At 40.3% G+C, this 25432-nt stretch overlaps 1 protein-coding gene across 10 annotated transcripts in view; it reads left to right on the forward strand.

The window, feature by feature from the left end:
- The window catches only part of nfixa (nuclear factor I/Xa), a 125988-nt gene that overhangs the window by 39561 nt on the left and 60995 nt on the right, over nucleotides 1–25432 (forward strand). For 7 of the 10 annotated variants that reach the window (XM_088005101.1, XM_088005091.1, XM_014981954.2 and 4 more), the window contains one exon: nucleotides 6125–6656. In XM_088005101.1, the coding sequence (XP_087861227.1) occupies nucleotides 6125–6656 (532 nt within the window). Of the gene's footprint in view, nucleotides 1–964; nucleotides 1426–4105; nucleotides 6657–25432 lie in introns of those variants that run through there. The other 3 variants (XM_088005110.1, XM_088005079.1, XM_088005076.1) reach the window with 3 other exon arrangements.

The following is a 25432-nucleotide window of genomic DNA, read 5'->3' on the forward strand; positions in this document are numbered from 1 at the left end:
AAAATACATGCAAAGATTTAAATCTAATTATTACAGATCATTCGAAATAATAAAAAAAAATAGCCTGTCTGTTTTGGTCAAAACACACACACACACTTCCACACACACACACTGAAAATAGTTCAGATCTCTTGCAATGTTTCCCTTACATCATATCAGTTATTGTCAATATGTAGTTTAGACTGCAGATGTCAAAGTCAAATTCCAGTTTTGACAAGTCCAGACGAGCAGAAAGCTTCACCAGCTTTTCCTTGTGTGTGTGTTGTGTGCGTGCGTGTTGGAGTGTGTGTTCCTATTTCTCATAGTGCATGATTATTTTAACCAGTTAAGGAAAAAAAAAAACCTGACAAACTGATTTAACTTGTTTGAGAAAATCTGGTTTTGCTTACAAACTTACAAAATTTTTAATTTTGATAGTGAAATTATTATATGTAATTTATCTTTAGAATTTGTATTTGGAACAGAAAATTTTCCAGTTGTGCTTATCTAATGTACAAGTCAGTTTAATAATAATAATAATAATAATAATAATAATAATAATAATAATAATAATAATAATAAGTTGCTTCTAATTCAATTGTTTTATTTACTGTTATTTTAAAATAACAGTTTCAGCATAATATTAAACTGTTTCTTAATTCATTGCATGAGTTGTTAATGGATTTTATTATAAATCTGTTTTAACATTTTAATCAACCTATAGATTTTTTCAACATCTTAGACAATTTAGAGCTTAAATTATATGCAAAAGAGCTACAATTGCTGTTTTTAGAAAGAAACCCCCCCCACTAATGCTGCTTTTCTTGTTCTTTTAAAAATTATTAAATTAAGTAATTTTTCCCCCCGTATTTTTTTTTCTTCTGATTCTAAAACATGACCATGTAAAAGATGCCTTCGTGTTCTAAATATAAGCAGTGGTGTTACTGAATTTATCACGTATTTCTCATTAACAGGAATTGAACAACGGCGCTTCAAAAGGTCTTTTACATCTCCAGTAAGCATTCGGGCTTTTAACCCTTTTATATTAATAAATTAATTTAAAGTATTTCCAGAGCTATAGAGAAAGCTCTGGAAACAGGCCAGAATTCAGCTTGTTAAATCATTCATTTTCAAGAAGCTCACCGACAGGTGTTTCTTTAGCGGTACAATAAGTCATTATTGGACTTTCAGGGACACGCCGTTGATTTGCTTTAGTAGTTACTTTTTTGTGTTTATAAAAGGGTAGTTTTTTTTTCTTCGCTAAATGAAAGAAGTAAAAGGAGTATTCAAGAGGCATTTTCGGACGGAATGAAAAGAGGGATGCCTTTATTTTTCAAACTCTCTCTTCTGCCTTGCGGTGCTCAGTCGACGTTCGGCCTTTTATTTTGACTCAAACTTTTCATTAAGGTGGACCGAGAGTTGGAGGGATGCGTTTAAAAACCTCGGGTGGGTGAGTTTATTTCGGTTTTTAGAGAAGTTAACCTAAAAACAGCTGTTTTATATTTTAAAGAGAAAAGAGAAAAGGGTTAGCGGACAAATGGACGCACAGAAAGTTATTAAAGCAACATAAACTCGAAGTTCCCCGAATCTTGTGGGCGACCGCTGTTAAACATAAGGTTCACTTTATTCCTTGTTTCTTTCTGAAATATTATTGCCTGTTGTTTATCACAGAAATAAACACGGTGTTTAGTGTAACAGTTTGGATTTTTTTTTTGTTAGTTCGTCTCAGCGGAGTCCGTTTCTCCCCTTCCTTTATAGAAATATGCCAGCACTCATTTAAGCTAGTAATGGACGCCAGAAACATAACTTTGTTTCCCTTTCAGTTTTTTTTTTTAAATCTGTGGTTACAGTTTTTTGTCTTAAATGTGTTTTAGTTCGTGTTTTCATTTTATTTTGGGCCTCATTTGACTACTTTCATCCACTTCAGTGTTAAATTGTCAAGTTGTGCAAACGTTGCAATTTTTTTTTTTTTAAATCTAACTCGCTAAACACTTAATATTTTTGCTTTGGAAGCTGCTACTGCTTACATCTTGGCCGTTTAGGTGTCTTTCATTTCATGCTTTGTGAGCTTTTCTGTGCCACGGTTTAAATGGAGGGTGTTTTGCCCAGCCTGGCAAACAAAGGTCATCACTTTTTAAAAGCCAGAACAGGCCAAGCTGAGATAAGATGAACTCTGACTTAAATTATTGCTCAGCAGATACCTCTAAGAATCCAGTGGTTGAGGCCTCAAAATGCCCCCTATTATATATTTATTGTTCTAAATACCTCTGAGCACACAGGGAAAGCCATCACTAATGAGCTAAAAGAAATGTAGGTTTTAAAAACACTGAAATAAAAGGACATATTAAATAGTAGGGTGCCACACGGACGTGTTCCTGGGCCAAAGTCATAAAACATTTTTTGCCTTGACTGCAAAATGTTCTGTGAGCTTTTAGGCCCAGTTTTGATCACTGTTACGCTTGCAGCTGTTTTATTGTGATTTGCTTACTAACATAGAAGGGCATGTAGCCACATAAAAGGTTCATGGCAATGATCGTTTTTATAAGAGGTACACAGAGGAAAAAAATGTGGCAGAACCGGACCATCAAAAGAGAAATGTGTCACCAGTTTTGGAAGAGGTTATAATTACCCTGAAAGCAATCTGTCACTTAATTGTAGGATCATGTTTGAAAGAATGCGACTATTTTCGTTTCTTTGTCTGTGGCTACTTTATCAAAATCCTCTAGTGAGGTTTGTCGCTTCTAATAAACAGTGCATATATTTGTTATTAGATATTATGAAAAAAAAAAAAGCATACACATCCATTTTTAATTCAATCTACTTGCATTCAGTTTTTCATACATCATCTTTCCCTGCAATCTTCCCCTCTTCCCATATTTTCACATCATCAGCTCGGCTGTGTGGAGCAGGCGTATGTTAGAGTGAACAAGCGGCACTGGGCCCGGCTCGGGCCGGTCCAATAGCAGTGACCAGCCAGCAGACCAGACCACCAACTATAGCCAGCTAGCTACCTGCCTGGGCTGCCAACTGGTCATTTACCCAGCCAGCCATACAGCTTCCCGGCCAACCTCACAGCCAGCTCGCCAGCCTGTCAGCGGACCCGCCAGTCAGCCTGGGCTGAAGCTCCTCTGTCAGACGCTGACAGAAGGGGCAGGCCACACTAAATCTGATGGTCCTGAGAGCCAACCAGAGGACTCTATAGCCTTTGTAGGCCGTTCACACAGGCAACTTGTCCCGTTGCACAGCAGGTGGCTTGAACCCACAATCACATGGCTGTGCCCTCAACTTTGCCTCATGACAAGTTAGCTTTTTATGGATGCCCACTGTCGAGATTCCAGCTTTGACAATGTCTCTGTAATTCCTGTGAGCCTCTTGGATTAATTCATGCAATTTGGAAAGCACCATTCAGCAAATATATTCCCTTTTTTTGTGAGTTTGGGAGGCTGACATTTAAATGTAATTGTAATCAGAGGAGTGTGCCATACTTATTATAAATCCAATAATTGCAAATAAAAAAAATGTTGAACTTGTTCCTGGTTAGAGGCAGCCTTTTCGTCCAACTTGCAGAGGACATATTATCCGCCATTACAGACCAGACCAGGGCAACCAGCTGTGCTCCTCCACTTTTGTCTGATGGGCAATAAACTGTCTGCTGCAGGAAACCGACTTTTAATATGGCTGAGGCCATCTTCTCTGGTTAGGAAAGCTGTTAATAAATCAGAACTGCCTGTTTAAGACAGTTCCAGTATTCAGTCGCAGTATTAAAAAGCATAACATGCGTGGGTTGCTCATGTGAAGCTGGCCACCACAGCATTTTTCGGCAGTCTGCTTAATTGTCTCTCACCCACAACTAGGATTGAACCCTAATTTGTTAACAGAAACTTTTAATATGTTTCTGTGTCTGTGCTGTTGGGGGCTATTAAAGTGGAGTGACAAAAAAATGGAGAGGAGAGGAGAAGAAGGGGCCAGTTTGGACCTAAGAGTGCATTTTGAAACAAGAGAGCATGTTTTTGGACGGTATTTTTTGTTTGGGGGTGGGATGTAGGGGGTGGGTTGGGTGGTGGTGGGGATCCTCGTAGCCCCCCACCCCCCACACACCATTCTCTTTGTTTGTGTGGTAAATCCAGGAGCAGCTGCTGGTCCCAGGGTCTAGTGGGATTTTGGGTCTGTGTTTTCTCATGCCATCCCATGCCAAGGTGGTGTAACGCAAGCACATAGAGAGAGTGTGAGGGGGTGTTGGGGAGGGTGGTTGCGGTTGGAGAGCAAGCTGGTTTGTTGGGATGGCTGTGACCATGTTGGTGACGAAGGCGCGTGCGGTGGGGGGGGGGTGTTAGCTTTAGAAGGCGGGTGCTGTCTGGATTCATGTAAAATTAATATCCTCTGGACTTTGCCTTTGCACTAGATTGGAACTTGTCTGTTTGGCTAATGACGTGCCTTCTGCCTGCACCGCACACAGTCCACCCCCCAATCCTTTCTCCACGACCAGCCACCAACCATCCATACCCCCACCTCTTTGCTTCTCCCTCTGCCATCTCTCTCTTCCCTCCCTTTGAGCACTGGGAGCGTGCGTATTGGCTGGGCTGCGAGAGACTCCGTGCCAAATAGGTGGGCCCTCTGCATGTTGGCACAGACTCAGTCAATGGTTAGAGACGGAAAGTGGAGAGGAAGAGAGAACGGGAGAGCCAGAGTTGGAGAGAAAGAAGGGGGAAAAAAGAAGCTCCACTTGGGTTTGCCAGTGGTCGTGCACAGTCTTCCAACATTTACTCGGTCCTCTTGTTTTTGTTTTTTTTTTTCCTCCTTTTCTTCTTCTTCTCCTCCGTCCGCACCCCCCCTTGTCAGCTCTTCTTCTTCTCTGTCTCTCTGTGACTGTTTTGCAGATCAGAATACAACCAATACCATGTGCAGTTTTGCCAACCAATCTTTTTTTTTTTTTTTTGTGTTGGTTTTCATCGAAATATTTTTCTCTCCACGTCTTTGTGAACAAAGAAGAATGTTTTGATTTTTGATCCTTTTTTTTTCTTCTGCCTCACGTATTTTAACTTAATTTTTACACATCAGACTGTGTTTTATTTTAATGGCTGACACAGAGAGCTTGCTAAACTTTTCTGCACTCTCCTTCTGATGTGCTCTTGAGCAGCACCTTTTCCGCTCTTTACTCTTGCTCCAGTACCTCTTGTGTTCCTGTGCTGGTATTGCACTGTGCCTCTTTTTTGGCCTGTCTCCTCTTTCTCAGATTTCCCCCCCTGCTGCTTTTATTGGACAGTTTCTCAGCTTCTGTTTTTGCTTTTTTTTTTTTTTCCTTTTCTTCCACAGTCTTTTGTTTCGTAATATTCACAGCAATACTCCAGCGCTCAACAATCCAGTCACTGCACTGGTTCTGGTTCCGCATTTTAAGTTTACCCACAATCGATGGAGTGAATTTATGATGAAAGAGCGAAATGGTAACTACCATGTCGTTTACGTTTTATTCACGTATTTTTTTTTTTAATCCAGTTGTTTGGTCAATTTTCATTTCAGACACAATGCTCATGAATTTTTTTTTATGGTGCATTTTTATTTCTATTTTTTTAAACCAACTAAATTAATTTCAGTAGTTTAGTAACTTGTGACACGACCCAAGTGATTTCACTTGCCTTTTATAGAATTTTTGGTCTGTTTGTTATTACTTTCTCAGTCCGAATCTGATTCTTTTTTCTCTATTTAGAGAAAAAGTTGTCCATATTTAACAATATGCATTGCTAATATTTTTTTTTAAATTTAAGCATAAAATTTAACTTCTTTGTTTGTTCATCTCTTACCTTAGTCTGTCAGTGGTTTGCATATGTGTCCTTCAGTGTGATGTCTCCCTGTTAAAGAGTGGAAAGCATCCTTAGCTCTCTCTCCATCACTATCTCTCTTTCTTTCTGTCAGTCTCCGAGCGACTCTCTCTCATTCTTTCCCTCCGCTCACACGGAGCAGGCGCCGCTCCTCCATGCTGCGTGCCGGTCCTAACTGCCTCTCTTCTCTCTTCCCCTCCTCACCCCCGCTTCCTCTCTCCCCATCCTTCTCTCCCCCGTTCTCCCCCTCTCTTTCCTCTGCCTCCTCGTGCCTCCCCCCCTCCTCCCTCTCCTCGTCCGCCCTCCCCCCGTCCTCCTCTCTCATCCAGGATGAATTCCACCCCTTCATCGAGGCCCTTCTGCCCCACGTCCGCGCCTTCGCCTACACCTGGTTCAACCTGCAGGCCCGCAAGCGCAAGTACTTCAAGAAGCACGAGAAGCGCATGTCCAAGGAGGAAGAGCGTGCGGTGAAAGATGAGCTACTCGGGGAGAAGCCAGAGATTAAGCAGAAGTGGGCCTCGCGCCTGCTGGCCAAGCTCCGCAAGGACATCCGGCCCGAGTTCCGCGAGGACTTTGTGCTCACCATCACAGGCAAAAAGCCCCCGTGCTGCGTGCTGTCCAACCCTGACCAGAAGGGCAAGATCCGTCGCATCGACTGCCTGCGCCAGGCCGACAAGGTGTGGCGGCTGGACCTGGTGATGGTCATCCTGTTCAAGGGCAGTCCCCTAGAGAGCACGGACGGAGAGCGGCTCGTCAAGTCCCCACAGTGCACCAACCCTGGCCTGTGTGTCCAGCCACACCACATCGGAGTGTCTGTCAAGGAGCTGGACCTTTACCTTGCCTACTTTGTCCACACGCCAGGTATGTTGCAACCTGCACACTGTTACTGTACACAGAATACTCGAATCATGCTGCACATGAGCACATTTAGGTGTGCTGATTTTTTTAATGCTAACAGACATGAAGAGAAACACAAATGAGGACATTAAAGATTTGGGTGGAGGACAGTTAATTACATAAATAACAAATATTTACATGTGTGTTTAGAAATGAATAGGTAAACTTGAAAAAAGCTGCACCAAGAAGTTTTTCTATATTACATTTTGTATTTAAATCTTAATGTTCACAATTTAAATTATTCTCAAAACATATGCAAATTCTTTAGGAATAATAAAAGCAACGTTTCGTGCTGCTTTTCAAAACCGCTGTCATTTTGATATTTCTATTTTCTATTTTTCTGTGCTGTTTACTTGACAACACAGCATCAACAGTAATAAAAATAAATTTTGGATGTGTGTCTGGGGCATAGTTCCAGCTTGCTCTGGCAAGTTTCTGTTTATATTTCTGAGGGAGGAATTTATGGCTTCATGAGTATATATTTTGTGTTTTTTTATAGAAAAGAATTTGCATGCCTGTGTGAGCATGTGTGCGTCTGAGAGGGAGAGTGTATGAGACGATCGGTGCTCTAAAACGTAATGTTTTCGTTGCACAAAGGGGGAGTCGCTGTTTTTTAACATTGCTGGACGTGGAGCTGCCACGAGGAGGTTGCTGTTTTCAGGGATGGTAACTTGGCCAAAGCCCAGATTGTGTGTTTTCGTGTGTGTGAAAGAAGAAGAGAGCAGAGCCGTGAGTCTGCAGCTCTCAGGCCACAGGCTGCTGCTGCCCTCGCTGTCTGCCTGAACAGCGAGCACCACGTTGGACCTGACTGCCAAACACATGCTCACACACAAAACGGCAAAGCTAAAAGACAGACAGTACTATTGCAGCTACTTTCACACCCATGAAAACACAGCTAAATACAACCACACACTCTTGTTTTTTTATTTTTTATTTATTCAATTTAATTTAATTCTTTCATCTTTTTTAGTTCACTTTCCGACAAACAGCCAAACACGGTTTTAGTCACAATTACGTCCGCAGACCAACACAGTGCACACATTCGTCCAAGAGACTATCACAGATACAGTTTGAAACAGCCAAACATTGTTGTATCTCAGCCACCATCGTAGATACACACTCACACACCCGGCCAAACATCACTGCAGCTTCCAGTGCGTGGACTCCACACACACACACTGGTTGGGTTCTGTTTTTTTCTCACAGTGTAAGAAACACAGACACTCTCACAAAATACATTTCACAGCCAAATCCTCCAAATACACACTACATCACCATTTGCTGTCTGGTTGTTCAAACAAGCTCATGACCTAATGTTATCTCAGCTGGATTTTCTGGAAATTTTAAACACTGATTTAACCAGCACGTATATATTTATACGCAGCACGTCCCCCGTCACCGCCTGAACACATCGACCTGCTCTGTTGGCCAAATGCTATCATAAGCAACTCCCAGTGTTTCTCTCTCTGAGACACACACACATGCACACGCACACACACACACACACACACGTTAAACCTCAGTCCAGGCCAGACACCTCACACAGCCTGAGCCAAACCTTGGCAGCAGCTCCAGCTTTGCTTTGTTAGTCTTTCTTTGATGGTAATAAACGATATGTAATGGGTAGTCTCCCTTATTGTTGTCATGGTAATTTTATATTTTTTTGATAAGCTGTCTATCAACGATATTGATTTTATTAGTTTTTTTTCTGACAGAAATTTAGTCCTCTTGAAATATATATGATTTTACAAAAATACCTTAGTGAAATTTATATGCTTTAAATTAAATAATACACTAATTCTCAAAGGTACGGTTTAAAATAATTCAAATTACGTCTTCAATATATATATATATATATTTTTGATTAAATAATTTTTAAGCTAAATTTTCAGCACGTAAAATTTCACATTAAAGGTACAAAGATCAGACAAGCAGGGTTGCAGTAAATATTTTAATTGTTTTATATATTTTATATTATTTTACATCCGTATAATGCTCTGCTGAAGCAGACTGTACCGGTTCTTCTAAACAGAAAATGTTTCTTGTTCACTCATGCGCACGCACATGGAAACTGTAATTAATCACCATAAGTTTGCTTCCTTGACGTCAGCTGTTCCACTCCTCTGCAGTACTTTGGTTTACAGCAGGACAGTAAAACACTTTCTACACGGTGTGCTATCCATTCATGATGTTGACTTACTTTGTATTTTTCTCTTATCATATCTGGCTAATGCAGTGTTCCTCGGTTGTTTTAATAATTCTTTCAAAGAGTTGACGCTCGGTTTTAGTCGCGCTTTGATCGATTTATTTGGCTGAAAACTAGAAACACGACATTAACTTTCACCTTGCAAACTGATGTCATGCTGATCAGTTTCAGTGATGTGTGTAGTTTTTTTTTTGTTGTTGTTGTTGTTGCCTTGCTGCAGCAAATGACAAGATGTGTTCATTATTTGTTTTTGTTTGGTTTGCATTTTGTCAGTCTTTAGCTTCTCTGTCTTCCCGGCTCCTCTTTGATCCTGTACACACTTTTGTTTTGCCTCCTTAAACATCGGCCTCATTGTTGCTCTCACAGAGGTAAAGCCTCCGCTGATCTCTTTTGTTTATATTGTAGGAGACACGGAGAGAGAGTGAGGTAGAGAGAGCATATTGGAAAGGAGAAGAGGCTACAATAGTGATTGTTCGGTTTGGCAGCACCAGAGCCCCGTTGGTGTGGGAAGAAGAGAAAGACGTCTTGTGTTTTGTTTATGACAGAGTGGCAAAAGCTGCCACGGGGAATCTCTGGGCTTGCCGTCAGGCTTTCTCAGACTGTTCTGCAGCCAGCCAGCTTTTGAGATCCTCTCTGTTACAGAGCAGAACACACCGCAGCCGTTTCTGAATTAACCACAACACCGCAGCAGACAACCCTCTCCCCTGATTTCTTTGAGGCACCTTCGATGAAGAGAAAAAAATAGATATAACTACACTTTGAACATTGCAGCTGGAGCACTGGCATTGGATAAGTACGAGGTAAAGCAGGATTGTGTTGCAGCTCACAGTGTAGTGTATTCTTAGCCTTCAGATGTAAGTGATTGGTCTGTGATAATAAGGATAATGATCTTTTGGCCCCAGGGTCTGCTAGAACAACACAGCAGGGACTCTTTATTAACCTGTAAACAGAGTGTATTGGCTCTGATTTACTTTACAATACCAGTTAAGATATATTTTTTTTCTTGTGAGAGTCTGACTACTGCATAGGTGGCTCCACTTTTACACCATCTGAGGAGAATTTATTTGGCTGCTTCTCAAAGTCTTCAGTGAGCTATTTGATTTATAATATGTGCGCTGTTTTAGATTAAACTCAGCACATTTCTGATTTATTCAGGGTAGGAAAAATAAAAGATATATAAAAAAAAACATTTGTCAGGTCCAAAGTTAGCTCACTGCACTTACTCATAGTTTGGACCTTTTTCATATTTCTTTTTTTTTTCTCGTATTTTCTTTGTACGCTGTAAGTGTGATCATGAAAAGATGTTTCAAATGTGTTTCCAATCAAAAGTGCAGCACAGGAAATTTGCAGTCACTCTGAGGGAGGTGTGAAATGTGCTCGCCTTGCCATTTCTGCTATGACCGCTCCACACTCCACGCTCCGCGGTGCCAGATCCCGCCTCCGTCTCACTATTGCAGTAGTAATGCCTTGGACTGCTCTGTGAGAAAGTCCAGAGAAACCCTGGTGCCGTGGCCAGCCTCCGGCCAACTCCCTGACCACGGCAGGGATTCAGAAACAAAACGCCAGTTTACGTTCATCACAAAAGAAAAACTCTTGATTTATGGGCCCGCAGTGTGCAAGGTAAACTTTGGCTGGGGAGAGAAACAGAGTGTCAGTTGAAGGAAGGCAAACACAAAGGACGGAATATCAAAGCTGCCGGGATGAATAATTTACAGCGTAGTAAAAGTTGATACTGTGATGGGTTGCGTGGGTCTTCACTTTTATAACTCCTCTGTTTTCTGAGAAAGTAATCTGTTGTTAATTAGCTCCCGGTCTCTTCTCAGGCTCCTGAGACACCATAGTTGTTGAGTGGACTGTCTTTGTGTGCGAGTGTTTGTGTCTGCGCAAGCGGAGTCCTGGGTGACACTCAGCAGTGAAGTTTTGATTTAATGAAATCTTGACACTCGGGGAGTCCATCAGGTCAGAGGCTTTTGTATTGTGTTGTGGGAACGAGGCCTGATGTCGGCTAAGGAAAGCTCTTCACACAGGGAGAAGCTTTGGCATCGGTGTGTGTTTACTGATCGCTCTCACTGTGTTCCTGATGCCTTTCTGTTGGGCATCAGGAACACACATGTAAAATCTGAAGGGTTAAGTTTCAGCGAGAGCTTGACAGGGAGTCTTCTCACACTATTCTTGGCCTCAGAAGAAGAAAAAAAGTGCGTTTTGGAGGCTGCTGATGTAAGGAAAGCCAAAGCCTTGTTGTGTGCTTATTTACTCAGAAACATGTAGATACACAGATACATGCTGACATTGGAGTGTCAAAGGCAGACATGGACTGATCCAAAACCGCATTGTCTGTGTTTATCTCATGAGAACATGAAGAGCAGAGCACACTCAAAGAAATAAAAGGGAAAGACAGCATTATGTTTGGTTTCCAGTTAAACTGACCAGTGAAAATTGGCACAATCGTTGCCCTAAAAATAGCTGGAGGCCTTCCCCCCCTCCTCTTTACATAATGATAAATCCAGATTTCTCAGGAGAGACTAACAGCCATGAACATTTCTGGTCTACCCGCATGTGTTTCCTTTTGTGTGAAGAGTTTCAGCGTCAGGAGATATGTGGTAAACAAATTATTCCAGTGACATGTAGAGACCATGAGTATGTGGTTGAACAGACAAATATGGCAGCTTGTGCCTTCAGTGTTTTTACACGTTCTTCTCAGATTCTCTCTAATCTTTCTGAACGAACCCAGCTGTGGAACCTCTTCTGTTTTTTTCTAAGAGAAGAGGTAAAAAACGGAAAGGAGCCTTTTTCACTTTTTCCGATTTTTTTAATATAAAATATGAAATTAAAAATATATATTTTAATGTCAAATGTAGCTGCATGTTGTCTTTACTGTTTTTGTTGCATTTTCATGTTGATTTAAAGCTTCATTTTTGTGTTTATGTTCATATTTCACATATTTGGATTGTGACATAGTTGGTGTAAAGCATAAAGGAAATCTTCTCATTTTCCCTGGAGTGGTTGTGATCTGTGATTGGTAGATCCAGTTCTGATCTGTTCATTTTCCATTAAATGCATCACATCAGAAGTAAAAACTCAGACAAGGCTGGATTTTGTTTTACTACTTTGAGGTATATAATAATAATTTAAAACTATTGTCCTTCACTTTGTGCTGTTTTGAGAACTATTTCCACTTTGAAAGTGCTGTTTTTTTCTTCTCTTTCTTGAATCCCCACAGGAAAAAAAAAAAAAAAAAACTCAATTATTCAAATGAACCCGTCAGACCTCAATGGAAATTAGTGCATCTCTACCTTGAAATATTTTGATCAGATTCATAAATGTATTTTACTTTAATAAAGTGAAACAATACATTTCCAAAATTAATACATTTTCATTTTTGTCAGTGTCAGACATTTTCTGTATGCGTAGCATTTTTTAAATATATTTTTCATAATTAATTGAACTTGATATACCTTTTATCATGTTATTAATAAAATGGTTCAAAGAAGGAAAAAGTGTAAAAAAAAAAAACATGAATGAGAAAAGCCAAAGAGTCAGCAGCACCAAGGGGGACGTATTGTCTGTCTTAATACTCTGTCTTCCCAGTGCCGAGTCTCTTTTCAGGCTTTTGTAGTGTTGCTGACCATGAAATGTGTGTGTTCCCAAAAACCATATACCAACTCAGGCGGGTTTTCTGACCTCAGAAAGACATGGAACAGGAGAATGAGTAGAAGAAAGAGAGCAGTGGGCAATTCCCGTTCCTGGGCATGGCCGCCAAAGAAGAGAGAGAGCCAGGGACGGCAGCCTTTTAGCCGGGCTGCAGTCACAGCAAGGCTCTGGCAAAGGCTGCTGAGACTGGCCACTGGCGGTATTCACTACCTCATAGCCACAGTATTACTGTAATATGTGTCTCAGTGTTTGGTTTAATGTCCATAGCTGTAATAGTTTAGCTCAGGTTGCATTATTTGTGCTTTGCCTTACTGCTGTAGCTTTGCTGAGTTTACTATTGGATCAGCACTGATTTAGATGGGAAAAAAAAAAATCAAAATAACCTATTTTATTTTACACATGTGGGTTAAAGAATAATGAAATTATTATGTGGGCGAGTGTAACACAGCAAAGGAGTCTGATGTTGAAAGTGAGAGGAGTTGTGTCGGCGGTCGCTTTTGGCACGATGCTATCTCTCTGTTTGGAAGGCGCCAAATTTTCATACACAGTCCCTGCCAACCTCCTCCCTCTGATCCTCTCTTTCTTCTCATTTCTTTTCTTTCCTTCTCTTGTTCATGTTTTTTTCTTTTATTCCTCTTCAGGGTTCAAATGAATTCCCTTCCTTAGCCTCATTAGCACCCTGGTCTCCTATTTTAGGCTGTAGAATAATTCATAATAACTTGTGAGCGCAAACATTTTAGCACTCAATAGGACCATTACGCTCGCTATTTGCTTGCCATAGGCTGTGAACCTTGACTTTTACATTGGAGGTGTTTTATTTAACTCTAATTTGGATGAAGATGAGGAAAATGATTAACAAAAAGCCTTTTAGTGACTGTGTTTATTTCCAAAGACTCGAGCTTTGCCTTGTAAATTTTATACTCGTGTGCTTTCAGGCTTTGATGCTTGATTGCTCTTTAGTCCGTCTTTTTTTGTATGCAAGTTGATTGCTTTCACTTTATGTGATTTTCAGACTATTTAATTTAATCACTAATCTAGGTACTTATTTTTCTGTTTAGAACATTTCACATAATCATACTGTGGGTGCCACTTTTTCTCTTCCTCGTTGAGCAAAATGCTTAAATGAAGGTGTCCTTTGGTGTGCGTTACACGATGAGAAGGAGAAGAGCAGGAAGGAGAGTTTAGGGGGAGGGGGCCGAAAGAGTGATTTAGCTGAGAAACATAACAGAATGGCAGAGAAACAAATTTGGCATGCATCCGTGTAAGCAAGTAAGCTTTAAATCAGTTTGGCCACAGATCTAGGACACTAGACGCAGAAAAGGAGGCAGGATGAAACGGTGGGGAAAGAAACATCATGGGACTGAAAGTAGGGATAGGGTGTGTATTTGAATAAATACGTGGCGTATGTGAAGCGCCGTTAAGTAGAGGTTTGGATGGAGGGGGGGGGGGGGGACTCGACAGGGAGCTCCGGTGGGTGTTTGGTAAAGTGTCGCTCAATGTCGACTTGAAAAACAGGCCGGTAAATAAATGGAGTGGCAGTAAACAAGGCTCTGCGTTTCATCAAAAGAGCCTATTCATCTGCGAACAGGACAGTCTCTCTTTTCTCTGAGGACACAGAAAAGGAACCCTGTGACGGTGACGAGAGGATAGTGCTTGTTTAGATAACAGGATGAGTTTGGAGTGGAGTGTCATAGTGTGTGTGCGTGTGCATGTGTGTGTGTGTGTCTGTGTGTGCCTTCGTTCGGTTGTATTTGAGCTCAAAGGGGATGCAGAGCAGGTGGGAGGTGTGTGAAGTTAAGTCGGGGAACAGACAAGCTGGATATTCATTCAGATGTATGACAAATTTTTACACAATTTGAGGGGGGTCTCTTTTTTTCTCTTTTTTTCTGCTTTTTTTTTTGGCAGAAATAAAAATGAGAGTTCAACAGGATGACAATAAGCTTAAGGCTCTGTAAAAATTTAGTGAAATTATTCCACTTTATATTTTATTAGTTTTCTATTTTCTTCTTACAGTATTTTCTGTGCACCAGCTGTTGAAAACACTCACAAAACACCTGGATTGTAATACATTATTTTATTGAAACAGGTATTAAATTAAATCACAATTGAGAAAAAAAAAAACAAAAAAAAAACTCTTAGATCAAGATGAATGGCAACAATTATTGTCATAGATGCATAAACTGGGAAAACCCAGAGCTAAATATAAGCTTTATCAGCTATAACACATAATAAAGAAAATAATCAAGCCATACAAAGACAAAAAAAATTCCTGTCTATCCCACATTGCACAAAACCTAATTAAAAGCGGTGAAACTGTTCTGCTAAACCCTTCATTAAAAGTAGCTTAAAATGACTAAATGAAGATAATGATCCAAAGTTGGGTGTATTTGGAGATCATTACACACATAATGAGCACATGTTTGAAAAGCAGTTTTTCCAAAATTAGTTTGTGATTCCAGGACCTTTCTATTTTTAACGACGACAACAAAAAAAAGGTCGTCTTTCTTCTAAGTATTATTGTCGTGCAATTAACCAACTTATAAAGTAACAATAAAAGAAAATTAAAGCAAAACTAACTTTACGCAAAACTTTTTCAGATGGACAAAGCTAGCATCAAGCATTTTATAGCAACCAAATTCGGACCATCTAATGTATAGATAGTGTGCTCAGATTAAGTACCAATTTTATAATTTTCTATAATTTGTAAGATGTAATAGAAATGTCTTGAGCACAAATTTGTCGAGTGATTGTGTAATGTGGGGTTAGACTTGTAGGTGAAACTCTTGACAGTCTGTGTACATATGTCAAGCACAAATCAGTGCAGGGAGCGTCTTTTTTGGCAAGGCTTCTTTGAATATGTGAGAGAGTTCATATGTATGTCTCATTATACATTTGCACACCAGGTGATGTGTGTCAATTAGCATTTTACGCGGTATTGCAAGCCAACTGCATGTTTGGAGTCCAAGGATCTTCGGGACACCTTGGTGAACTGGCCACTGCAACTTTCTCTGCCTCTGGTGTTTAATATTCGTCTCATTCACCCAACAGCGCAAAGAGTGAGGTGTAAACTGAGCGCTAAAAAGACCATGGTGCACTTCATCATGCAAACTTTTCCATTAAGAGGAAATGAGGTTTTGAATTCAAAGATCACTGTTAAGTCACTTCAAACCACTTAGTGAATATTGACTAAAAGAGCAGGGAAGAGAAGCCAGGAGAGTGGCGTCTTTCAACGTTAACAGCTTCTATTCCTTTTAACCTCTCGGGTTTTTTTTGCACAAGCTCGTCTTGTTTATACCACTGGCCTTGTGAAGTTAAATATGAGAAGTGCATCTGTCACTTTGTAACTTGACTGATCTGACAGCTGAGCTTCATACTTTTTAATTAGAACTTCCACCAAGTAGAAGACAGAATAAATTCGTCCGTTATCTGTGTCCTTAATTAACAGCCACACGCAACACACTTATTCTCTCTGCGTCTCTCTTTGACTATTGAGGTTAGCGTTTCGCTCGTCTGTTCGATTTGATGCTTTTAATATTCTGGGGTGCCCTCTTTCCTCCTTCCTCAGTCCTCTGCCTTCCTGCACTAGAGTCCCCCTCCCCAGTCCACCGCTTGTTCGCCTCACATTTTACTGGGCCCAAATTCGGCTGCCACCATGGCAACCCAGGCTCCCAGGGAACCTTGTTTGGGTACAATCCAAGCTGCCTCCAGGGTGGCACTAGCTGGTGTTGTCTCCGACAACGGGCTGTCACTGTGGCAGGTTCCTACGACAAGGCCAGCCCGGTTCTGGCCCTCCACAGTGGGAGTGCTAGCTTGCCGTCCGCCGGTAAATAAATACGAGCTAACATGACCTGCCGTATCCGGTGACATTAGCCAAAGCTTCCACAACTTAAAGCCTCGGCAGTGAAACACAGGCTAAGCAGGGGAAGGGTTTTCACCAGCACGCATATTGATGTGGCATGGCTTGGTGCCCAGTGCTGCCTCCTACATAAAAGAAAACTGGAGAGGCAGATGAGAGAATGAGAGGGAGAAAGGCAACAGAGAGGTGTATTTTCAATGTATAATATATGAGTGTATATGCTTTTCCACACAATGCCTTTTTCTTGTTCAGCGTAAATATTTTGACTTATCAGCATCAATATTACTGCATTATTTTCACGATGGGAAATTTCCTCTACAGCCAGGTGAAAAACAACAACAACAAAACAGACACGACCACTTCACAACATCGGCAAACACATTAAAGAAAACTCAAGGGAAAATATATATGTGTGTATTTCAGAAATGCACAGAGGCCACATCTTTAAAGTAAATATTTTTTTCTCTGGTTTGTTTTGCATTTTATTTTTGTGCTACATTATAAAATTGAGTGTGTTTTGCATTTTGAGAATGTATTCTTGTGTGAAAATGAACACATGGCCACTGACTTTACTAGTAAATTGCACCTATTATGTGGGAATTTTGTAAGACCACAAGATCTTTAAATCATTCAAGGAATGATTTCATCACATGCAAAAGCACGTACAAAGTCCTTTCTACTGTTTGAGAACAGCAGTAAGATTTAGATCTATGTCGTATTCGTTGTTATCTTGACTTTCTCTGATTAGAAGTTCTTGTTAGACCTTAGATGTTGGACCAATCATCTCCTGACTTCCCAAACAATACCATATCTGAAGAAAGATGTGCAAGTGTTACAAGGCAGACAAATCAAGGCTCTTTGATTCCCTCCCGGCTCTGAACTGTGAATTTTATATCAGATAATTGAAACAGGGTTTGTTCTGAAAAAGAAAAGCAAATTTCTAATATTTGCCTTCGAGTTATAATCTCATGCATCATTATAAGCTAAAAGCAACTTTTCACATTGTAAACTGAAAGAAAAGAGATTCTTCTACTTTTATTTTTATTTTTACCCCCACAATGTCTCACTTTATGTCTTAATCTTTTTTTAGCTTCGTGTGATTCTCTGGGCTGATTTGCACTAAACCAGGCTGCTCCCTCTGCAGCTGTGTGTGTGTGTGTGTGTGTGTGTGTGTATTGCAAATTTTAACTGCATGCAGACCAGGTGGGGAAACACTTTTCCTCTGCAGGGAGCGGATGGATATCTCATTGTCCTGTTTTCTTAAGCTATGAGTCAGTATCCATAGCAGGTAATGAGCATGTAATTGCTAGTATCCCAGCACTTGATGAGAATTCCAGCTCTGAATTTGTTTGACCAGAGGTGAATATTTAAGATATGTTTATTAAAGTTATACATATTAAGCCGTTAAGCTTAATATGGCAAGTTTCGGATGGTTCGATTTCTTACAATTTCTTAGCCTCAGTTTTTTGTTGCTTCTTTCTTGTCTCTCTAAAGAAAAACGTAGTGTTCCTTCACATAGTTAGTTCAGAAAATGGCAGGGAGACAGAGGATTCGTCATGCGAGGTGTGTAATAAAATATGGTGTGTGATCCATGACGGTGCAGTGTGCGCGCTCAGACGGGAACTAAAGAACTCTTTTCTTGTTTTATTCCCCCTTTTTTTGCTCTCGCTGATCCCTCTGACCGGTCTTAATTTCGGGGTTAGATTGAGGATAGTGACAGGTTAATGAGCCCCCTTTTCCTGCAATTACAGTGGTCTTTCCTACCCTCTTTGTGTCCCTTTTTCTATCTGTGTCTCAAATTCTCTAGTTCAGCAGTGTCTGCTCATCATTTTTATTTTTATTACTCCTAAATAGTTTGCTCTCCTGCCTTGATTCTAGAGTTTTTCTTCAAGAATACTGAATATCTGAAGTTCTGGCTAATAGTTATGATGGTCAGTTAGATAAATTGTAGTTTGTATAGGAGTGAGAGTTTACTTAGATGCTGCTTGTTCTTAGCAGTGTGTTATTTTTTCCCTTTTTCCATTTTGTTTTTGGTTGATTTTTCAACTTATTCCTTTACTTTAATATTAGCTGCATTGGATGTTCTCGAACCCAATATATTTATGTGGGACTTAATTAAATAATAGAATAACACTGGAAACTACAAAGGTGCAATTTTAAGCACGATATTTATATATAAATGTTTTGTTAGGGGGCTTTAAATGTTTCCTTTTATTTTAAATACTCCTATATTAACATCTTTACTCTTAGCTTTAATTTGTTTCAGATCTTTGTGAACGTGCATATTTCTCTAAGTTGAACTCCTCTCAGTTACCCGTCTTGTGCCACACTCTCAACATTATCCTGGGGAACCCTGGTATTTATTCTTTGTATTTGTTTCCTGTCATGTGGCGTGAAGTGCCTCTCTAAAACAGAAGAGCTTTTCTATATCTGTGTTAATATGTTGAACTGGAAGTGAACATGAAACAGAACATGATTTCTTTTCCTTTCATGGTGTCTGGCTGCAGCTTGTGTTTAGTTTGGTTGCTAGCCTACACTGCTTTGGCCATTACTATAAATGAAGTTAAATTGTTAAGCATTTGGTTGCTCACCCTGCTTTTTTTTTTTATTCCTTTGGCTCAGTGCGTTTATGCAGACCAAAACCTTTTGTCCTGACTCAGGTTTTATTCTAAAGACAACAGGAGTTTTAAAGGTTATACACAGTATACTTTAATTTAAGGCTGCCTGCTTCCTTTTTAAGATTGGGTTTTCCAGCTTTATTAATTTCAGTGTATTTTATTAAGGATGTGTGGGTGTTTTCTTATGAATAAAACCTAATTGTAAACATGTTACTGTCAAGGCACTTGTACAGCTTCCAGCTGAATGGTCGCCAGCGGTTTGAATAACCAAAGGGTGGCTGAGTGAGTCAGATTAAAGCTCTGGTGGTCGGCAAGCAACCAACTTTTTTTAGTAGCCTCTAACAGCTTGAACAAAACACATTTCTACAAATCTTGGAGTTTTTTTAATTTTTTTATTGGCGATCAAAATAGGGTATCACATTAGTTGTTACTGCTAGCACAGAGCTGTACTCCTGATGGTAAATGTCTACTTTAGGTGATAATGGGAAGCCACCTCCTTGTCTGGCAGCAACTGCTTCACATCCTTCCTCTTAGCCTTGTGCCAAGTAAAAGTAAGTGAGAATGCCAAATGCTTACCTACTGCACAGCGCTAATGAGTCCCAATCTGGACTGATCCTGATTAATAGTCAGTCCCAAGCATCCTTAAAACAGTGAGGCACCCAGAGGTAACCCTTCTTTATATCGGCCGGCCTTGTGGCTCCCCTGATAGAAAGTCGCATGTGGAGGAAGATGGATGAGTTGCGGAGTTCTGACTGTATGCGACACATGTGTCGCTGTTGTTGATTAAAAGTTGTTGTTGTAATTGCGGGGCTTAAAATGCCAGGTGGCGGATGTGTCCCAGTAATCCCCTATCTAATTTCGAGGTCCAGGGGTGAAGCTCTTAATCCGAAACACGCATACGCTCACTCATAGTTCTGCAAACAGGCATGCTCATATGCACCCTTAAATGCACACACACCAGATTTCCCCACGCACATACGGACATATATTTCAGTCTTCTGTGTTGATTCTTGACATTCCCAGAAAACCGAGGGCACTGTCATGTCTGAAAGTAAACTCATAAAGCGGATGAAATCAAGAGTAACCATGTTCAACTTTGCAAGTTTAGTTTGCAGATTTATTTTTGTCAATCTTTGTTTTTCTCTGCAGTGTCTGTGTTTATGACTTGAGGCATTTACAGGTTTACTGGGGGTTGTTACTAACAGTCAAGCCATATAAAGGTACACTTCAGATAGAGGAAAGTGTCAGGGTGACAGGGAGATAAGAGACGTAACTAACTGCCCCACCCTTTACCTTATTTCACCCCTGCTCCATGTGCTCTGCTATAAGTGGGTCAGCCGCAGAGCAAACATAGCGCATAGTGGAAAGCTGCAGTATGACAGAAAACCCTTAACTTTTCTGTCTATAGCAATCAAATAGCATTTCATGTAGCTTTATGTGGAAAATTATCTGCAAAAAAACCCCAGTTTTGTTGGAATTTTTTTTGTTTTTGAATATTTTATATACTTTTATGCTGTGTTCATATGTCAGTATGTTATGAAAGTTTAAAAACGGTTTAAACTAGGCGCAGTGATTTATTTATTTTTTTTCCTGGTTTCAAAACCTGCTGATATTCTTAAGCTCAGCTTGGCCATCTTGCTCTTCCTGTCTGTCTTTCTTTCAGTCTGAGTTTTGGTGTCAGGTGTAGAAGCCATGTGTTTGAAAGTATGTGAAGTAGTTTACAGCCCAAGCTGAGAAGGGGGGAGGAAGGAAGGAGGCATGCAGGGAAAGAGCAGGAACCGCCTTGCCCCGGGCGTAGGGTCATCTCAGGTGAAACGGCTTTCTGGCTATGTGGGTGTGGCATCAAATAAGAGGGAGGAGACAAAGGAGGAGTCCGTTGACACAGACCAGGACAGTCAGAGAGTTTTCAATAGGAAAATTTAGTTCATAAATTAGAAACCCAGTTCCCAGTAAACAGGGATTTAATGCACAAAAATGTTCCACATTTAGTAATTGAAGTTAAGATAGTGAAAGAAGAAACGTAAAACAAGCTTTGACTGCTGTAGATGCAGCAGGAGCGCCTAATAAAGGAAAAATATGTGTCTCTGTGATACGTTAAGGGAGCAGAACAGTGTTGTGAACTTTTCATAACACCAGCAAGATTTGTGGTAAAACTTAGGGCAGTGAGAAACTTTAAGAAGGCTCAAATAAACTCAAGTTTGGCTTGGGGTCAAAGGTGACAAGTGACTTCCTAAATTTAGATATGAAGAGAAGGTGGAAGGAAGGAGAATTAAAAAAAAAACAGAACATTTCTCAAGTGGTAAAAGAGTGGATAAAAGTCTGCAGAGAGTGGAGGAACGTAAAAGATGAGATTGTTTCTCTGCTGCGTGGGTTTCTTGAGGTCATAGTACTGAATATCACTGAGGAATGTGGAATGCTGAATCGCTGCCAAGGCAAACACACCGGCCGCATCACCACCACCGCCCCAGTGGCTTTCAAGGGCTAAGTTATACACACACACACAATCAACCATATATTATATATGTGTGGATAAGCACATATGGCACAGTTGCAAAAAAAGGGCTGATGGAACACATGTATGAAGCACTTGTGTAAACATTAATGCTTGTAGGAACTGCAGAATGTATTTGTTGTAACTGTAGCTGACAGTATGGTGTTGCACTTGTCAAAGACAAAACTTAGGTGTTTTTTTTTTTTTTTTTTTTTTTAAGACAGTTTCTTGCAGGTGTGATCCCTCGGCTGGAATGTTCTTCCTCCAAACTGAAATCTACATTTGCAAGGAATTACATTAGACACTATAAGCATAGTTAAAATCCAGGGAGTTGTAAGTTATTGCAGCTGCAGCGCTCACAGGAAATAGACACAAGTAAAAACGTGCATCTCCATTAACTCACTGAGTGAGTGAGTCATTTACTGCAGGTTGGACAAACTTGTTAAAACACTCACACTTGCGCTGATCCAGTGACTCATATGCCATCCACACACACAGACACACACACACGCACACATGCACGCGCACACACACACACACACACACACACACACACACGCTGAGCCAGCATTTGATGTTGTGTCAAGGATTTAGGTTAGATCCACCACTGGCTAAAAATAAATGCAAAAGACGGAGAGCAGAAATCACCTTTGAAAACTTCACTTTCATCTCAAATGAAAAATAAAGTGCTAAAAGAGAATTCAGTTTTTCCTTCAGGTGCATACTAAAGTCAAACAAAATTTATTCCGAGTATTTGCAGTTGATTGAATTAGGGCCAGATGATTACTTTTAGATCTAGCAGAATGAACCCGGCAGAAAGGATACGGTGGCTTATAGCAGATGCAGAGAGAGCAGACAGAGTAGAAAGGAATGTTTCTGTTGTCGCTGTACCCAGCATTTAAGGTGATTTACTTACCTCTGCTGCACTCGGTGTGTGTAAAAGTTAACAAGACAAATTGTGTCAATTTACAGTCATTTCATTTAGCTGTAGCACATTTAAAGACTGTGTGTCCCACCTTGCGTGTGCGTGCCTCAGTATGTTTTACAGACGTTTTCTTTTCTACCACCCTCCCTCTGTCTTGGAGCATGCCGGGGTCAGAGGTCATTACAACTAAGCCGGTCTGCAGTTCTTTGATGTGGTGCGCCACACAGATGCTTGCATGCACTAATGCGCACATCTGCACATGTATGCACACCAAGGTCATGTCAAGACAAACAGCCCTTCACACTTAGTGCCTTATGCCTTCAAATATTCTTTCTCAAGGTCTTGACAGCCAACGGGGAAAAAAAAGAAAAACAAGGCCAGGGTTTTGCTGTTCTGCACTTGTGCTTTGAAGTGATCTCCTGTTGCCTACAAGCATATTTGAAGGTTTCAACAACCCCGCTTAAGTAACAGGAAAGGTAACCTGTGTGAGAAGTGGATGCACATAGAACCGGTCCGTCGTTTCAGATAGCTGAAAAAGGTCTAATAATAAATGAAAAATATTATTCCCAGCTCTGAAAAGGAATCAATCAGAAAGTTTAACTGAGGACAAATATTAAAATTAGTTCATGTACCACATAAACAGTAAATATATGATAAAGATAACATTATTGTAGCTAAAATAATTATTTAAACTGTTACTGCAGCAGTAGGAATGAGTGGCAACTCTAATTTTGTTTAAATTAAAGCAATGAAATGATGTTATACATTATTTTTAAATTGTTTGTGCAAGTACTCCAAACTCTGCTAATTTTACAGAAGGTTATCATACCGTGAGAATCTCATACCTTCCCATTCCTAATGCTTCCATGGTTCTGTGAGAATTTGCAACTTGAAATCTGCGCCCACAATACTGTAAAAATCCTGGGACATGTTTATTTTTTTAATAACTATGATCTACACATAAATTACCAACATTTTCTCCTACAGAGACCAGAATTTATATATATTTTATTTAAAGCCACCAGTCATTATCTAAAATGAAGCAGGTTTGAGTGTTTGTTCACACCACAGAAGTTTAAATGAGGTCTTTTAATTTGTGCAAGTGCTTGTCTGCACACATATGTATTTGTTTATGTGGTCGCTCACACATGTACAGCCAGCATGCATGTGTGTTTTCTGTCATTCTGTCCACACCCTGTCATCTATCGCTCTCTCCTTCACTCCCTCCATCCCTTTGGTCTCCCTCCTTTCCCCCTCACTCTTGGTTGTACAGTTGAGAGAATCAGGCCTGGAGTCAAAAGTGCAAGTGTGCCGCTTGGCTGATGAGTCACTGAGACTCAGCCCACCCCACACTCCACCCTCTCCACTGTTTGTAAATATGTGGTTTCCTTAATTGAATGCAGCACCAGTTCCCAACAACTTTCATTTCTTCTTTTTGTGTGTGTGTCTGTGCACAAAGCGTGGCTTTCGAGCCAGAAGGAAGACAATGGCACACCGCTGCATAAAAATCCCACATCATACATACTATAACAGAAGCATCTACCAGCACACGTACAGATGTTGCCATGAAGTTAAAGGATCTAGACAAGTTTTGTATCTCTTGTAACACACATGGACACAGAGCAACTCGAACATCTTTCCATAATTACAGGCTGCATAGTCCCAGTCTAGAGGCTGTGGTTTGGCTGGTCCTCCTCTCTCCCCATTAAGACACTAAGCAGCGTGTGTCACTCAGTACTTGGACGTCTCCTCCCCTGAGGTGGCAGCTTGGGGCCAATAAATGTTCACTTGAATAAACAGACATAGACAAACAGTTGTTCTCTATGAGCATCGTACACTGTAAGAGTTTGACGCTACCGTAGGCTGTTTCTTGTCTGCGCATTTTCTCGTACTGCGCTCTACTCCGTTTACACTTTAAACCTTAGAAATTCTATATAAAGGAACCACAGTTGTATCTTAAGGAGGAAAAACACCTTTAAGGTGTAAAAATGCCTGATGTATCTTCCAAATAGAAAACCTTTTAAACATTTGAAATCTTCTGCATGTGACTATTTGGTTACACTTACTGTAGTTTAGCTGATAAGCCAAGAGCCATCATCTGTTATTCCGACCTTTGACCCAAAACTTGCCTTGACTAATCTGCCAGAGCAGAACCAAAAGTAAGCCTCTCTAAATCTCTCTCAGCTTCATTTTTTTTAACTCTTACCATCTCAGCACAGATTTAGTCATTTAACATCTAGGTACTTAAATATTTTGAATGTAACTAATTGGATTATATCTTCTTTAACAAGCCCAAAAGCACCTTGTGCAGAATTAGACTCTTTTTTTTAACCTATTTTTACCTCCATACCTTTGCCATCCCCCTGTACTGCTGCCTTGATTTAACTTAATGATGCATGAGCCTTTCAGTAAACAAACATGAGAAGATTTTCCCCAGATTTAGGCTTATTGACGTCATCTGAGCAAATCTAGATGGTGGCCCAGACAGCAAATCCTATATTACTTTTCACACAGTACATTCATCTTTAAACTTGAGTTTAGTTCACAGCAGGGTGCTTAGAAAAATGTAGTTGTGTTTTACCTTTTATCCACATTATGACTTTGAAGTATAAACATAGCATATCAGTTACTTGTTCTACTATTTCTTTCTCAGTAAATATTGTTTGTGTGATTAAACTGCCAAAATATAAACTTCTTGTTGCTCCATAAACAGCACAGAGCTAGTGTATGGGAAAATACCACAGGACTGATGAATCAGATTTTAAAAAACACCACAAGTTTATAGATGGATAAATTAGTTGGAGGTTCCAGTTTAAACATTTTTTTTAATCACAGAAAAAAGTTTTTAGGTCTTTGAGTGTCATTTTCTGCAATGCATTTGTGTGTGCACTGTTCAGACCTTGTGGGAAAGTGTTTAACCTGCTCTTTCATTTACAACAGCTTAGAATCAAGCCGTCTTAGAGAACAGCTCCAAAATTGTAAGTCACGCCCAC

Source organism: Poecilia mexicana, unplaced genomic scaffold (assembly GCF_051168715.1).
Source record: "Poecilia mexicana isolate PSO_F unplaced genomic scaffold, ASM5116871v1 scaffold_1, whole genome shotgun sequence".
Classification (NCBI taxonomy): domain Eukaryota; kingdom Metazoa; phylum Chordata; class Actinopteri; order Cyprinodontiformes; family Poeciliidae; genus Poecilia; species Poecilia mexicana.